Source organism: Bombus vancouverensis, chromosome 9 (genome assembly GCF_051014615.1).
Source record: "Bombus vancouverensis nearcticus chromosome 9, iyBomVanc1_principal, whole genome shotgun sequence".
NCBI classification, from domain to species: Eukaryota; Metazoa; Arthropoda; class Insecta; order Hymenoptera; family Apidae; genus Bombus; species Bombus vancouverensis.
The window spans coordinates 15,031,292-15,048,040 of NC_134919.1; the positions used below are offsets into that span (position 1 = coordinate 15,031,292).

The following is a 16,749-nucleotide window of genomic DNA, read 5'->3' on the forward strand; positions in this document are numbered from 1 at the left end:
AGCAAGCATACGTATGGTTTTCATGATCGTTATCATTAAGACGTTAACGAGCCTCGCAGTCCATCCTTAATGTACAAATACGTAATTTCACACAGTCTTGCGGTTGTAAAATACCGTGCGTATCGTCTTGTTACAAGCTGTAATTACGACTAATCTAATTGTATCTTTACCAGTCGAGCATTTTGCATCGCTGATTTCGTTGCCTGTTACACCAAGGGTTATTTCTCTCTTTTTTCGTTTTCTGCTCGTAAAACACCATTTGCACGTTAATTATCAACAGTCGAACGTTCTTCACAATTTCATTGGAGAATTTTAATTGTATCGATATTACGCTCGTTCGCGATGATACGGTCAACATCGTTGCTTAATCAATCCGTATCTTGTCCATTCGATTAATTGGCGAATATTTCAGGCTTGGTATGTACGGCTTTTGTGATTTACCGATCCGAATGATTATTATCGTGTTTGTCATCGTTATCGTTATGATATTATTATCGGAGGAAATATAAAATATAATAATTTGCAGATATAATTTGTCGATCACCGATGTGGATTTATTTCGAATATTTTTCATTTAGTTGAAATTTCAATTTTAGTTAACGAATTTCTGATAATGCAACGAAAATGTTAATTATACTTTGTTCCGGTTTGTTTCGATTAAAAATAAAGAATATGTCAACGTTAAGAATATTTTGTTACGTCGGTCTTTATTTTGGCTCGATAATAAAATTCAAATATTCAAACAGTTAGCTGTTGCGACCTCTTTGAAAAGCGCGTGCCTAAAACTTGTCGGAAAAAGTAAACTGCGACGAATATACTCGTCAAATACAGAGTATACGTGGCTGTTATTACACAGAATTAAATTATAATGAAACGACTGTTTTATTTTTTAATTTTATTGCCGACAGGGAACGTCGTAACGCGAAATATTGCCATCTCTTCATGACGAATATACTCGTCAAAAACAGCTAACTGGTTAAGATACATTCCTCGGGAATGTAAATCAATTCCGTGGCGCTATTGCGTCATTATATTTTTCTGTCGTTGCAGCATCGAGTTATATCTAATATCACCATACTTATATCTCTTACAGAACAATTCGAAATTCTTTCAAAAGAATTGCAAGTACTTCCAAATGTCCATTTATACGTAATCACGCGTAATTTATAAATGAAATTAATTAGCGTGTAACGAGAAGGAGGACCGCGACTTAACAGCAAAATAAGCTTGCAGAATGTTCCGGACGAATTCTCGAGCTGGAAAATTTCGGCACGAGGTTACAACGTCATGCCCATCTAATTATGGTCCGGTTAACATAACGCTTCGTTCGTGAGTCAGCTTGTTGACGTTCTTTCAAACGATTTTGCTCTACCGCTTCGTTTCTGTCTTTCTTATTATTTCGTCGGGTCTCGCTCGCTCACGTTCATTCAAGACAACGAAGAGTGGTCGGTTTTGCGTAAAGATGATAAAAAAAGCATCAGCTCGTAAACACGCGCATCTGCAGCTACCATTCATATTTAGACACTTGGTGTATAATTAGACCAAAAGATTGATATTTTTGATATATTCTGAAAGTTGTGATAGAAGAACGTGCCTTTGCTGTTCATTTGTTTATAAATAGATTTAAGTTGAAATCAGTTGTATGTACAGCTGTATCACTCGAGAAAGGAACATGTTTAATAATAAATAAAATAATAATAAACAGGTTCGTTTCAAGAGTATTTTACATATTTGTAGGCGGTAACGTATCTATATTTCTTTTTTTTTTTTCTCTTTCTTGTTCTCTGTTATCGTTTATTGCGTCAGCATGAGGCGAACAGAGAGACCGGAAATGGGTTGCGAGTGAAAACAATGTGCGTTATAGCGAGGCTAGTGTTCGTTACGTGCTACGGAACAAGTCGCCTCTAAAGGGAGTACTCTTCTCCGCTTTTCCTTCTTTTTCTTTCGTTTCAGGGTTGATAAAATTGTTCGTGATAGAAGGGTTTATCGTGACTCATGGGATTCGCGAGATGAGCTGTCTTGGGGTAAATTTGCTTTGGTCTTCTTTTCCTTCCTACATAATTGAGTGAAATCGTGGCTAATACGAGTGACACAGGTTTCAACAAAGTTAAAATCGAGTTACTAGGAAGCTAAACTGATCAATTTAATTTTCTTTCACTTAGAAAGAAATTTTGGTTTTATATTTTCGTTTTAATGTCGGAATATAACATTAGTGGACGAATTTGTTTTTCGCGTGACTCGATCGTGCGCTGGTAAAGTTAAAATCCAAGGGTTTGGCGAATTTTCGATGGCTTGGAAATTAAATAAAAATTCCAATTAAACAAAAGCCGAACGCTCTTGGAAACTATATGCAAATCTTAACGAAATGAAAACCAAAGTGCAATGGAAAGCTAAACGATGGTCAAATGCGAAAAGAAATGGCACAAGACCGTTTATGTTATAATTTCACAAGCGAGACTGCATCCTGCAAACAAGAACTTGGGACATTTTTTACCAAACTACCAACCATTTGTAGGGAATTTGTACCGAGGTATACCGTAGAATTTCAAATTAATTAACCGTACCACGAACAATATTTCAAACTAAGTACACCGAAACGTTGTTAGTTATTAGTTAAAATCTGGAGAATTAAGCACACAGAGGGTTCGAGTTTAATCGTTTAATCTTCGTTCATGGTCTGCAGGAAGAAATTAATATGTATGTGTATATCCTTGGAATTACGTGATTCGTTTCTGAATCTCGGATATCCTATTGAGTAGCAATCACGAGGAAAACGTGAGATCGCGAACGAAACATCGTTAACATCCTCGAAGGTTCACGATCACATCAACCTTTAACTAATTCTCACTCGATCGTATCCAGTCGGTCGTACATCACGATTGGTACATAGAACGAAAGAATTTAAAATTCTATCAGGCACGTCGAAAGGTTCTGTCGTTTTTGTTCTTCGAAAGGATGGGAACCAATTATTCGCACTGGAATTTCTACTAATTAGTCTTCGATATAGCGTCCTTTTCGTTAAATTTCTCATTGTTCTTATTAAAATATCCTTCCAACCACTACTCTACGACTTGATTCTCAGCGTCGAATATTTTTCCTATCGGGGAGATTTATAAAGACCCGAAGAAATTGCCAATTTATATTTAAAAAAGGCTGAGAGAACTACTTTTATCGTATATTTTTTTTTTGAAGCTTCAACAAAATGCCAGATTTCTGGTGCGTTTCGTCGTGGAACGATCGATCGATCGAATTTTCAACAAATAATTTGTTCAGCAAAGTACATATTATGGACTGTCATATACTAAGCACAGAAATAAATAGATAGCGCACGTTTATGTATTTATTGCTTATACAGGGTGGTTGGTTATACTGGTGGTACAAACGGAAAGAGGGTGATTCTACGCGAAAAAAGAAGTCGAAAATATAGAATAACAATTTTTTTTTTTTTTTAATTTTTCCATCGAGACAACGATCTACAGTGAGCTTCGTTATAACGAGACGCGATAAAGTGCGCGCGTACCGAGCGAAAATTCAAAGCCGATTTTCTCGAAAACAAAGCCTCGAACGAAAAATCTTTATTCTATATTTTTGACTTCTTTTTTCGCGTAGAATCACCCCCTTTCCGCTTGTACCACCAATTACCAACCACCCTGTATACGAGAAATTTAAATATCCAGAGCGAAGCACATACTTCTTATCGTGTTTACTAGGTGAAACAAATTTTTACTCGGATTCTACTTCAGTTGCGTTTGTAAATAAAAATATGAAATTGTACGAACGTCTGAACGTACACGATCTACTCGTAAATATACACAGAAAAGCTGACGATAAAATTTCTTGGTCGATCTAACACAATAGAACATCAAGATTCGTGTCGGGCGAAGGTCATAAGAGACCAAGTTTGAACTGTTGAAATCTGTATTGGACTGTGTACGATGTTTCACGATATCTATTACACTCGTATGAAGAAAAGATCGCAACAAGCGAAACTTCACTGCCGAAATTTCGTCGTAAGTAGCACGACTTTAACGCGTGACGAGTATATGAAAGATGCAAGTTCCTTAGACCGAGAGGTGTAAAAGTTGCTAATAAATAGCGCGATGAGTCGTTCGACTGAAAATTCGTGCACGTGCGTCTGTCGCTATGGCGAAATAACATAGCCTCGCAACTATGCCGGCCCTGGACTGCGACTGGCATACTTTTCGTGCTAAGAACCAAACGCGAGCGTGCCAAGCTACCTCGATGCGTTAATTAATTTTGCAACTTGTCGTCGAACGTCGATGAAAGTCGAATCTTGTCATTTCGAGGACGCGCGACCGTATACACAGTCGAATTCCTTTCGAGTTTGTAGCATTTCTCGCGAACTTGAAATTCGTCGGCCAAGTTTTACGCGAATTCGTCGCTGTAAATTTGTTTTTCCCAATTCTTGATGACGAATATTACATTAACGCGTTCACCGCCACTTCCATTTATTCCAACACTTACGGACGGTTTTTGTAAATATACTGCGCGTGTCACGCGAAAGATTTTTTATGATACACGACGATATGATACAATTGGCGCGATCACGTTGGTAAAGTTTGAAACTGAAATCCGGAAATTCGTATAGAAGATGGAAAATATTTATTGCAGAAACGTATACTTTGGGAAAATCAGAAAATTATTTGAGCAGTTGGTCGTCCATCGTGACTCGTAAATGTATTCTCAGATCGCTTTCAAACTTTACCACTGGTATTCAGTCAGCTATACTCGCAAACAGTTAACGTTTGGACTTAGAACAGTTAGGACATTGTACAGTTAGAAAAAGAAGAAAAGAGAATATGCTTTTCTCTACTGTAGTATATCTTGGGCTTAATTTTAAACGTGTGATCATTCTTCTCTTATCACATCTTGTCGATGATTCAAAATGGTTTCAGCCTGTTTGTTTTGGATCGGTTCAAATATGAACAGAATAGATACTATGATTTATTTCTGATATACGCGAGTTGCTCGAAATAATTTGAGGGTCGTTCGTAAATAGATTATCCAACACTCTCGATACTATGCTATGCAAATGCTCTGTAAAGTTCATACAAACTGAAATACATGTAGCCTGGTTTTTCTCTATGTACTTTATAGTAAAACTTATTTCGCCATTCCCTGTTGAAAGCTGACGAAACAACGTGAATTTTACGTCGTTTTACGTCGATCGTGTATCCCTGTTTCAAAGATCTATCTCTTATTGTTTATAATAGATTTTAAAGGGATCTATTTTCAGTGGACATATTTCTCTAACGAAATTCGACGACGTACTTCTCTGCGTTACGAATTATTCATGTCGTCTAGATCACGTATCGTCACGAATTCCTTGGCAGAGTGGCTGATAAGAAACGAGGGCTCAGACACGAGCCAATCCGCTGTTTATCAGCTCGTTATCAGGGCCGCGTCAACTTATGAATGGGCGGAATGATGCCAGTTCGTACGATTTCGGGCTCCTTCATGACCACCCGAGTTTTTCGTAAGATTTAATTACGAGCACGAGAAACGTATGGACCATTCACTTGGTGGAATTTCTTATGAACTGTTTTTCAAGTGCGTGTATTATCTCGAAAATTTGGAATGGCTTGATATCAGGGCAAATCAAATACTCGAAAATGTCAAGTACTCTTAGCAAGATCAAAACAAATCTGTTTACTTCGGCATTACTTCTTAATATGAAAAGGAAGAAGAAGGAGCCAAGGAGGAAGTTAAAGAGGTGCAACCTAAATTGCATACTAAATTACGTTGTATTCACGAGAGAAACCAATAAGTATACGATTTACTCGAAGATGAACATTTTTAGTCGAACTAAAAGCCACCTGAATGTTTCCATTACCGTTTGATAAGGTCGTTCACTTTAGTTTCGTTTTTTTGCTGTTTTATCTAGGCTCGTCGAAAAGAGAAATAATTTGAATATCGCGTTTTCCACTTTGTGACAAGCGACACATTTTTAAGAGAATTAGAAAGTCGTTAAAAAAACAAAGGATTAGAGATATTTTCCAGAAAACGATATCCAAACAAGGATAATAATCGTGGAATATTTTAGTGGTTGAAACAAAACCTCCCTAATATCTGGAACAAGAGTTAACAGTCTGTAATTTTTCTTAGTATAATTTATAATTTATAATTACTTTACCGAATAGTTATGTATTTGCATATTACGTGTTCCTACGTATTTGTAAAATTTTCCTAAGCGAATAAATGTTTTGCTTAGATATTTGCATAAACGAGGTCAAACAAATTTAACACAACTCCAGAATTGAAAAGTCGGTCGATATAGTCAGCAATATATATAGTTATATATATATATATAATTAACACTTGCAATTATCGCAATTTGTTTCAAAATGAATATCAGCCAATCCTCTCAATTAATCGTCTCGAGTTTATCGAAGTTCCCCGATACGATGAATTATTGGGTTTCAACAAAGAGAATGAAGTGGATAAATTAAGTACCATGAGAATAATTCGATAACGAACTCTGTTTCTTCTTGCGATCGGGTTCAAGTATTTTTATCGTCGTTTTATCTGTAGTAAATTTTCAGTTACTGTACTACTTCCTTTGAGACTTCCTTTTCCTCCGTGTAATTACGCTACCATGAAATTTGCCGGTCGAAGCTACTATCAAGCTATTTTCTTTCCTGTTTGTTACTTTTTTTTATCTGCATGAATGGCATTTAAAATTGTTGTGAAGCAAATGCCATCGCGTTGTTTTCAAATCTTGTTGGAAAGAATATTGCATAAAAGAAACGACTTCTCCAACTTTTCTTATTTAAGAAAAACGGGCTTCTGTTTTCCAACGAATACGTTAATTACCAGATAATACGATAATTACGAGATCGTTTGATTTCTTTTTTCTTTTGTTTCTCAAATTTTTATTCAATGACATTTCAAGAATTTTTCTTACGATTACCCGCAATGACGAAAGGGAGATGTCTTTGAATTCTCCTCTTTATGAAACCTCTTGTAATTTTCTCTGCTTGTTTCTAGGAAATGATAGGAAACAGAATAATCTAATCAGCGTGACTCGATAGCAGATTATCCAATAATTCTACTGTCCATTAAGTCTAGCTTAATTCAGTGAAATGACACTTTACAAATTTCTGAACCTTATCAAACAAGATTTCACCCATATTCCAATTTGTTCGTTAAATTACAACAACTTGGATACTCATCGTTAGTTACGTCAAAGTACCAGGCTAATTACCATTCGAAGCAACCTGAATATTCCTAATAACCATATTAAAACGATCAATTTCTCTTCGCGATAACCAACCTCTCATCTTCATCTGTCCACAAAAGGAAGAGTGTAAAAATAAAAAAATAGAAAAAAAAAAAAAGAAAAGTAAAAGGAGAAATGGAAACTTCAAAATGAGGCATCAACGTGTCGACCATTCCTCGTACAAACTTGACAAGATATAAATTCCAATTTCTGGGCTGGAAAGGAGTGGATATCTGATGAATATAGAAGCGGATCCTTGGTTTCACCGCAGAAAACTTGTTCCCAGACCTGACAGTGGAGCATAATTATACTCGTCACGTAAATAAAAATGAACCGTGCAATTACTGCGCAAACCACACGAACTATGTTGCATATAGGAAAAAATCTCCTCCTTTGGAAATATTTGCATACAAGATACTGGAGTAACAAAAATGCTAAGTGCAGGCAAAAAGTTAATGTTCGGTATTCATCATCCAGTTAGCTACCACGTTATTATCACGCGCAAGTCGGCCTTTTACGTAATCTTGAGCAACTTGAAATCTTTTCACCAAAAAGCGCCGCTTACAACAGCTTTGAAGTTGTCGGTAAATTTATGCGAGTAGGAAGGTGTCAAAGTCCACATCTGTAACATTACGTTCGATATATTGCGCGAAGCGATTTCTTTCCGCACAATTTCTGATGATACAGAGAGTTCTCTGGAGGTTAGCGATCCCGCGAGTAAAAACGCGTTTGGCCATTCCAATCTTATGTTTTTTATCTTTTCTTCACCGGTGAGCTGAGAATTCCACGAAACCCCGACGAAACTAGTCTGGTTTCACGAAATTCTTTATTTTTTTACTCCTTTCTTTTTATCCTTTTTTTTTCTTTTTTACATATTTTTCTTCCATTTCGTTCGGGAGTCAAGTTCAAAAGCTCCTTCATCAATGTGTCTGTTAGCTCGTGAGTCACTCGGCTTGTGAGTGAATCGGTACACCCATGTGGTTGCAATTTTTGCAGGGCAGCTCTGCTGTTAAGTCGAACACCGTCCGTGATTTATGCGCGTAACTTTATAAAGAACGTTATGCGATACGTTTATGGATATAACAGCGTGCGTGGATCGTGAGATCTTTCGGGCGTCTTATCGAGGGTGGAGGTTGTGGTTAAAAAGTACGAAAGAACAGAAAGTGGACGGCGAAGATTACGAGATGCTTTCACCGCTTATCGAGTTAAAATTTCGTGAATCCTACAACTCGCGTGACAAAACGGCATTCGCACGGTTATAAGCAGCGTCATGAATATGCAAGTCATTTTTCTCTTTCTTTTTCTCTTTCTTCCCTTTCCGTTCCTTTTTTCGCTGGTAACCCGTGAAAGCTGTTTATTAAAACAGCTGTGCCTTGTCCAGGTGTTCGCCACCTTTTTCTGCAACTTTGTTAGATTAAGTGCACCGGTGTGAGACGCTCCATGATCACCGGTCATTTTATCTACTCTCCTTAATTATTTCCAAATTTAATGATTTACATTTCCGTAACCAAAGCACCAAATGTGTACGATCTTGGCGTTCGTAAATTTGCCGATGACACGCGATTTTCTCGTGCGATTTTAATCATCGCGCTCCATGACTGTTACTGCAGGTACCGCATTCTATAATACAATTTAATGCCCCGTAAGCGAACCAACTTGTTCACGTTTTAAGCTTATACAAAATTTAGCGAAATCCTAAAACGTTTATCAACGTCTTTGCCACATTATGCGGTCTTTGGTCCAGGCAAATATTTGACACTTATTTTAGTAAGAATAACGATTAACTTGGAGAAATTTGAGAGGTTCAATTTTTAAGTTTTTTCAAAGTTCTAGTAAACTTTATGATACGAATATTAAAATGCAAAACCGGGCCATACGATAATAAGGAAATGTAAGAAACCCCAAATTCTGAATCTAGAGAAACCTTTCTAACGATGCGTAAACACGTCACAGTGCTACGAGTAAAAGTTGTGTGAAACTTCTTAAAGGGTCGGTTAGTCTCGTTAGGTTCTGCCGACGACTACTGCGACAATCCGCTAAACAACGTTTAGGAATAATCATCAGGAATTGCCTGAATCGGACACGAATCCGACTAGTCACAATTGTGCCGTTCGATTGCTTGCAGGCGTCGCACTGGTACAGCTATGAGGGGCGGAAAATTCTTCATCTTCAATAAGAAGCTTCTTTGAGCATCGCTTTGTCCAGCATTTGCACACTGGTTCTGGAGAAAGGCTTCGAAAACAACAAAGGGAAAAGAACAAGAAGAAACTAAACCATTCGATCGACTATATCCGAGTCCTAGCTGTCTGCATCGAGTCGATCTTTTTTCTTAAAAATTCGCTTTTCTAATTGGAACTTGCAAGAAGAGCCCTAAGATCGATCTATAAAACCGTGGATCGAGGATCGCGATTTACTATCGGCCAGGAACGGAGCATGAAGCCGGAAGATCCGCAAACCAGGTCGTTGAGCAGTCATTAAACCAGCTGTGACCGCAGTTCATCGTGCTTGTTAATCATTTGCACAAGGTAGAAAGTCGAAATCGTCACGGAACTATAATATATTGCATAGCTGGAAGCCTGAGTCACGATTCTTGGTAGAATGATATTTGCAAGTTTCGCGCGATCCTAACGATTCGTCCGAGAACGAGCAGAGGTGGAAAAAAGGTCTAACGAGAGAGCAACTAGCGATTCTGCTCGAGGCAAACGATCGTTCGAGTTCCTTGGATCTGGAAGAGGAGAAGCGAAACCGTGTTGTCTGTTGTTCGATCTTGTTCGAGGTCCATCGGCTGAGATCAAACTGTTTAGAATCGCTTGACACACAGAGAGGGCCTTTGTTCGACGATCGATCGATCTGGTAGAGGTGGGGAGGCGAAACACGTTAAAGGGTGGGGTAATTTGGGAAGATTTGACGATCGTCTTCTCGATAGTACAGTCTTGCCTGAGACAGGAAGATGAAGATGAGGTGGTTACTGGTGGTCGTGCTCCTTTCCACCACAACGCTGCTGTCCTGCTGCCAACCAAATAGTGTTCAGTACAGGACAAGCCTCGACGATGACAACGACGAGATCAGGAGCAGATACGAAGCGAATTACGCATATAGAAACACCGAGAAGGCTATCCCTAGGCACGGACGTCGCGAGAGGAACCTGGACGATTCTGACGATCCGTTTTACGAGCGGATCGTTTCCTACAGAAGCAACAGGGCCATCGATGCTTCCAGGTATATACTCTTGAAAAGAGCTGATCGCTTGTTTGATCAAGGATTTTTCGTTGTTAATCGATCACGCCATTACTAGTGGGTCCTTAACCCACCTTTGGTTGAAGGGAATTGTTTTTGGATACCTGAGTTATGTAAAGCGTAATAATAATTCTTTGCAAAAAATTGAGAAGAAAACGTGAAAAGAGCTTTCTCGTAGGGTTGCTCGTTTGCAGAGAAATCGGAATTGAAATGTATGGAGAGCTGCGTGCAGGAGGCGTAGGTACCATAATTTCAGAGTCGATTTGCGTGCCAACGAAGAATCCCAGAACAAAACTTTTTGCACGTTTTCTGCGCACTTTTTTGCGCTGAATAATCTCCCGTATCCCAAATCCCAATCCTATTTGTCTGTAATTTACGTTAACATTAATCTGTGTCTGTTGCGTCTAATCTATGTCTGTAATTTATACCGTAATTAATTTCTTCTATCGCCTATCTGAAAACGCAGTGTTTTAAAACACCTAATCAAGCATAATTGATTCAAATTAATCCCCCTTGTCTTTTTAAAAAATTACTATTCTCTAAGACGTATCGTTATTTGTCCAAAGCAGCAATACAATTTCCTAAGAAGAAGAATTTCTTCCCATATATAAAGAAACAAAATTTAAAGTATTGCACGTACATGGAAGGAAAAGAGAACTTGGACCTTCTTCGACTAACCTAAACACAGAACCTTCAATCCTGATTCGAACAAATCGCACCTCGCCGTACATTTTACGATACTCTCCAGCGATCTCGGCTAAATTCGTTGCCTAATGACGACAGGTCGACGGAAGCCAACGCAAAATTGACCCAGCAACCGGGCCAACTACCGAACCTCCCTAAATCGAACGCAAAACCAATCGACGTGGTTCACGAGAAGGGTCGACGAAGGGTCACAAACAAAAACGTGACGATTGGCGATGGAATTTGCCAGAGCATCGATATACGGAACAGCGCGTCTGGTTTCGGCATTATGAAGGATTGTCGCGTGATAGAGGGCTTTCTGCAGATCGTCCTCATCGAGAATAACTCCGAGACGGACTTTCAACCGATCACTTTTCCCAAACTTCGGGAAATCACTGGCTACCTGCTTCTCTATCGCGTGAATGGATTGAAGACTCTCAGCAATCTGTTCCCAAATCTCGAGGTGATCAGAGGCAACATCTTGCTGACCGATTACGCGTTCATGGTGTACGAGATGCAGAATCTACAGGAGGTAAGCATTACGTAGGCACGATTTATAATTCTGCGCTGCGAAGTTTTTACTTCCGCGGTGTGAAAAAGTAAACGAGCGACGATCGAATAATAGCTCTGTTTGCGAAGCAAATATTGTCCAGCCGTATTGGTGAAAGAGAGAACGAAAGAGAGAAAGAGAGAGAGGGAGAGAAAGTTGGTTGACTCTGGAAAAAAGAGATGGTGCTAATAATTCGCGTGTTGTTTCTAAAAATAAATCAATATTCACACCGCTGGCAAATATTTGCACAGAGAAATATCATTTTTCCGCAGTTCGTTCTGTATTCTCTGTTTTTTATTCGATCGGTGTTCTTGTTCGAAAGCAACAGATAGATAATTAAAAAAGATATTCGATTAGTATTTAGTTGAATTTAATTTTAGCCTGCTAGTTTAAATTTTAGTTTCGTTTCAACATAAACTATGTATCTATGTTAGAGATGGAATCAACTTCACTATGTATTTATAATATGAATATATGTAAATGTAAAATAACTTTAGCCTCGAGAATCGTATAATAGTTTAATTATTTTAAAGTTTTGTTTTAAAGATTGTTTCTTCTTTTGAAATGACATTTTATTTTGCAGACACTATGGCAGTGTATCCTTAAAACCTTCGCAACTTAATCGTGTGCTAACTTATTTTCTTTATTCTGCAATTTATTTCTAATCACCTCGGCGTTACGAGCCACTGCCCGTTCTCTACAGAAAGACAATTTCCATTAAATAGACCAAGATATGTCTTGTCAATCGAGTAAAGTAAAGAATTTGAAATGCGAACCAGTTTGCAAATACGAACCACTTTACAAACGTAAATTATTTTTTTTTTTTTTTTTACTTATTACGTACTTCAAAGCAATACATATCGGTAGTGTATCATAATCAGCGAAGAAAATTAGTAATTATGTTATAGTGGAACCGGTTAGAGGATCAATACGAAAAACACGAGTAGATGGACGTGCTCGGATCATTTCCCACGTTCCTGACAGAGAGGCTTCTCTCCAATTTGCTTTCTGGACGTAGCTAGTTGACTCGGCGGGTCAAGTGACGTTAATTAGTCAATCGAATTAACCAGTCGTTCGACCTCTGGCTAGCAGTTAGCTTTATCGGGGCTAAATCGACGCCTTGTGGCGGAATTCTTTCTTGCAGATCGGTTTGAAGAAACTTACCGAGATCTCACGGGGCAGCGTTCGGATCGAGAAGAATCCGGCGTTGTGTTACACCACCCTCGACTGGGACCTCATCGTTTCTGCTGGGGAGAATGTTATCAAGGACAATGGGGAGGAAGCCTCTTGCCCTGGTAGTTATCGACTTATTAGTCGATTAATATTATTATTCTTTCAATTGATGAAAATCTCTTTGAGTAGAATATCATGTTACGAACATGCTGTGTTAATAATTAAAGGGCTTATGATAAAAATAATTCGCGTTCGCGTTTTGTTTTATTTCGGAAAAATGGAAGAATGTTCTAATATATTTAATTTTTGTTTAATACATTGACTTTTTTTTTTTAACAAAATATCCGTATAATCGGTACGTAATTACAATGCGGTAGTGTATCTAATTATTGGATTGGCAATTAAGTGATTGCGGATTTTGCCAATACCACCTAATGACAAAATCCGCAATCATTTAGTTGCCAACCGATTACGAAGATGTGGAATTATTTTTGCAGAATCGACTAATTTTCATTCGATAAGTCAAAATGTTGATTATTTTCTATAATATCGGTTTCATCGTGAGCCTTGATATCGACTGCCAGAACGAGATATTATTTAAAGAATCGCAAGATTGAACGCCGATGTTCTTATTTTTAAGCTCGTTGATTTACAACATATCGTATATAAAGCATACTGTTACGATCAAATTTTGTTCTTTTTTTTTTCTTTAATACGATTTTATTGAAATTACAAATCTGTATGCTTTTTTTATGCATGTGATTAAGCGATTAATGCTGACACAGAGATCTTTGCTTTTTGTGCTTGGTGTGCTTTTTGCTTTGGAAAGGCAATCTACTGATCTCTCATTTTTATTCTTTCTATTCTTTGTGATCTTAATGAACTTCCTTTTCTTTGTTTGGTCGGTTTCATAATTAAAAGATTTTCTTTGAATTAAAGTCTTCGTAGGATTACGCCCAGATTCAAAATACTCTATAACCGTGTATATAACTCGTTAATGTATAAAATTCCACTGCTTTTGCACTAATTGGCTGTTCGTTCTTTCTTTTTTTTTTCATTTCTGTTGCAGGCGAAGAACGGTTTGGTAGAATATTAAATCCAATCTACATATAACATAGTATATAAGCATGAGAGGTATAAGAATAGGGAGGAGTAGTACTAAGTCATTGACCATTATTTTAGATGCGTATGTGTAAAGAAAAAGTGTGGAAAATCCACTACATAGATACGAAAAAGTCTTACGTGTAATTAGATATGTGCGAGGGCTTTGACGAAATGTTTTTCTTGTGGATTTGAACCGTAAGTTAAAAGTTTTCAATTGGATTACTTAAAAATATTAAAAACAGGCGGAAAAATTTTGTGGAAGTTTTTTTTTTGGTTAAGATTAGGTTTGGAATGTTTATAAAATTATGGTTTCTGTAAGAACATAGAAAGAACTAAATATAAACTTCGCTATGTTACTTCGGAATATAAAGAAATTCAGTTTTTATTCTTCAATAATTTGGTTCGATCTATTTGACGAATGATTTACTTTAAAACGAGAAAAACAAAACGAAAAGAAGAATTACTTAGAAAATGAAGAAAGCAGTTTACACGATTTAGTTTTTATAGAAAATATTTAAGAAATCACGATCGTACGATTGTTGTGAATGCTTTTTCTTTAATCGTCACAAATTGAAGCAATACATTTGCCCAAGGGAGAATCGTGTATGTACCTAACGCACGTACTGTAGCAATTGAACTCGTGACGAGACTTCAAGTATGTTTAAGAGCTTCTACAAGGCGACATTACCAGTATACGATCCTCCCAACGTCGTGATCGCATGTTAAAGATACATTAGTTCAGGTACGAGCAAAATTACCACGCAGCCATAGTTTTAATCGACTTTTCACCGCTACAGGATGTTCCCACTGTCCCGGGGGTTACTGCTGGACTTCGCAGCATTGTCAGAGAACAGAGAGGCTGGATTGTCACGATCAGTGTCTGGGCGAGTGTCACGGTCCAACGGAAAGCGAATGTTACGTATGCAAGCATTATCGGCACGAGGGGAAATGCGTGGAAACCTGCCCTAGTGATCTGTGAGTTATATTCTGCAAACTTACTTTTCTTCCTCCTTCCTTTATATACTATCTGTTTAACAATATTTTTATCGTTAATTTCACATAGCATAAATTCGTTCTTTTAAAAATATTTTTATCGTTCATTTCGCATAGCATAAATTTGTTCTCTTGTAATCCGTAATTGTGTATTCGTTAATTTTATTCGTAAATGTAACGTTAAATATTCGTGGAAAATTGGCCGAGCGATTTAAATAATGCTACGGAAGCTGTATTGATTTTTTTATTTATACAGAAATTCTTTCCAAAATTAATTCAATTGATTTTCAGAAGATAAATTCTTCGTTCGGTAGCCGGTAATATCATTTATTTTATTTTTATAAATATATTACTACAACCTCTCTTGTGTAATGTTAATCAACGATTTAAAATAACTATATCTGAAAGTTACTCTCGTTTTTTTGTCTTTTCTTAAATCTTTTTTATTTTCATTTCTTTTTAATCGTCGATTTCTCGCAAAAGTCTTATATTTATTATTTAGCGATACCTTGTATGATTTGCCCTTTCGAACTTTGAGAAGTTCTGCTGATTACATCCTCGCGTATATCTTACTTTTCTCTGATCGATAGTAAATCTCGCAAAATTCCTGTGAAACTAACTTACAGAATGCACAAAATTCCAACTGATTGAATTATTTCTCCGACGATTTGTATGAGTTATCGGATATCGTGCAGCAACAACGTAACACTTATGGATAGGTGTTGGAATAGCTGGAAAAAGTCTTTTTCACTGCAAAGGTGCTGCGTATTTCCATAGTTATGGAAAAAGTTTCTCTTGAAACTCTGAAGCATCCTTCCTTTGGAAAGGAGAGCGGAAGTCGCCGGTCATGCTTTCTATTCTTTCATGAACGTTATGAACACGTATAGTGGGGGGATTGTATCGCAGTGACCTTGAGCTGCTAACTGTTTCCAGCAAGCTATAGCAGCCGGATAAACGCGACACGATCTGTTCCACAGATACTCCTATCTCTCGAGACGCTGCGTCACGAAGGATGAGTGTGTACGAATGAATCGTCTAAGACGAGTATATTATGTCCTGGAAGATGGTCAGGCTTGGAGACCATTCAATGGATCCTGCGTGACTCATTGCCCTGATGGTTACGAGGATGCACTCGACGAGAACAATGTACGTAAAATATTCTCCTTTGTGTTCTCGTCCTTTACTTCGATCCCACCATACGATTAATTATTGTGTACCAACATTGCGATCAGATTGCGAGATCAAGGAAGGAAAACGGGAAGGTAAGGTATAGACCGGTCGCGTTGAACATTCGCTTCATATTTAATTCAACGCACGATGAGAAGAGAGAACGTTCGTTATTGTGGAACGCGCGCGGGTGTTAAAATACTAAATCGCCGATAGAATTATAAAACGATGAGATCTCTTGTTCTACTTGAAGAGATCAAGGGTGATGGTAATTGACAATTGTGGGCTGGCCAAAGATGATAGAGATACCAACAAACTACGGTGTGATAACGTTCTACCGTCTGATCGAAGATGTGGCTTATGAGATTGTTCGAGTGTGAGTTTTTTTTTTTTTTTTTTTATTTATTGTAAGTCAATCGTTCTCTGAACAGCTACAGTGCGGAAATAGAGGCAGATTTTAATTTACAAAGGAAATGTCAATAGGTCTTTGTGAGTTTCGGCCAGCTCGTAGATCGTTGTTAACTTAAGTTAATAGTAATTAAAATAAGAAATCAGTTAGATTCCTATAGCAAGTGTCTTCTACAAATGGTATCGATGTATT

General features: G+C 37.6%; 1 protein-coding gene across 9 annotated transcripts in view; it reads left to right on the plus strand.

The window, feature by feature from the left end:
• The window catches only part of LOC117158905 (insulin-like peptide receptor), a 43,387-nt gene that overhangs the window by 10,949 nt on the left and 15,689 nt on the right, over window positions 1-16,749 (plus strand). For all 9 annotated transcript variants that reach the window (XM_076621365.1, XM_076621367.1, XM_033338299.2 and 6 more), the window contains 5 exons: window positions 9,366-10,459; window positions 11,261-11,693; window positions 12,856-13,006; window positions 14,786-14,963; window positions 15,959-16,127. In XM_076621365.1, coding sequence (XP_076477480.1) covers window positions 10,191-10,459; window positions 11,261-11,693; window positions 12,856-13,006; window positions 14,786-14,963; window positions 15,959-16,127 — 1,200 coding nt within the window. In that variant the 5' untranslated portion in view covers window positions 9,366-10,190. The remainder of the gene's footprint in view (window positions 1-9,365; window positions 10,460-11,260; window positions 11,694-12,855; window positions 13,007-14,785; window positions 14,964-15,958; window positions 16,128-16,749) is intronic.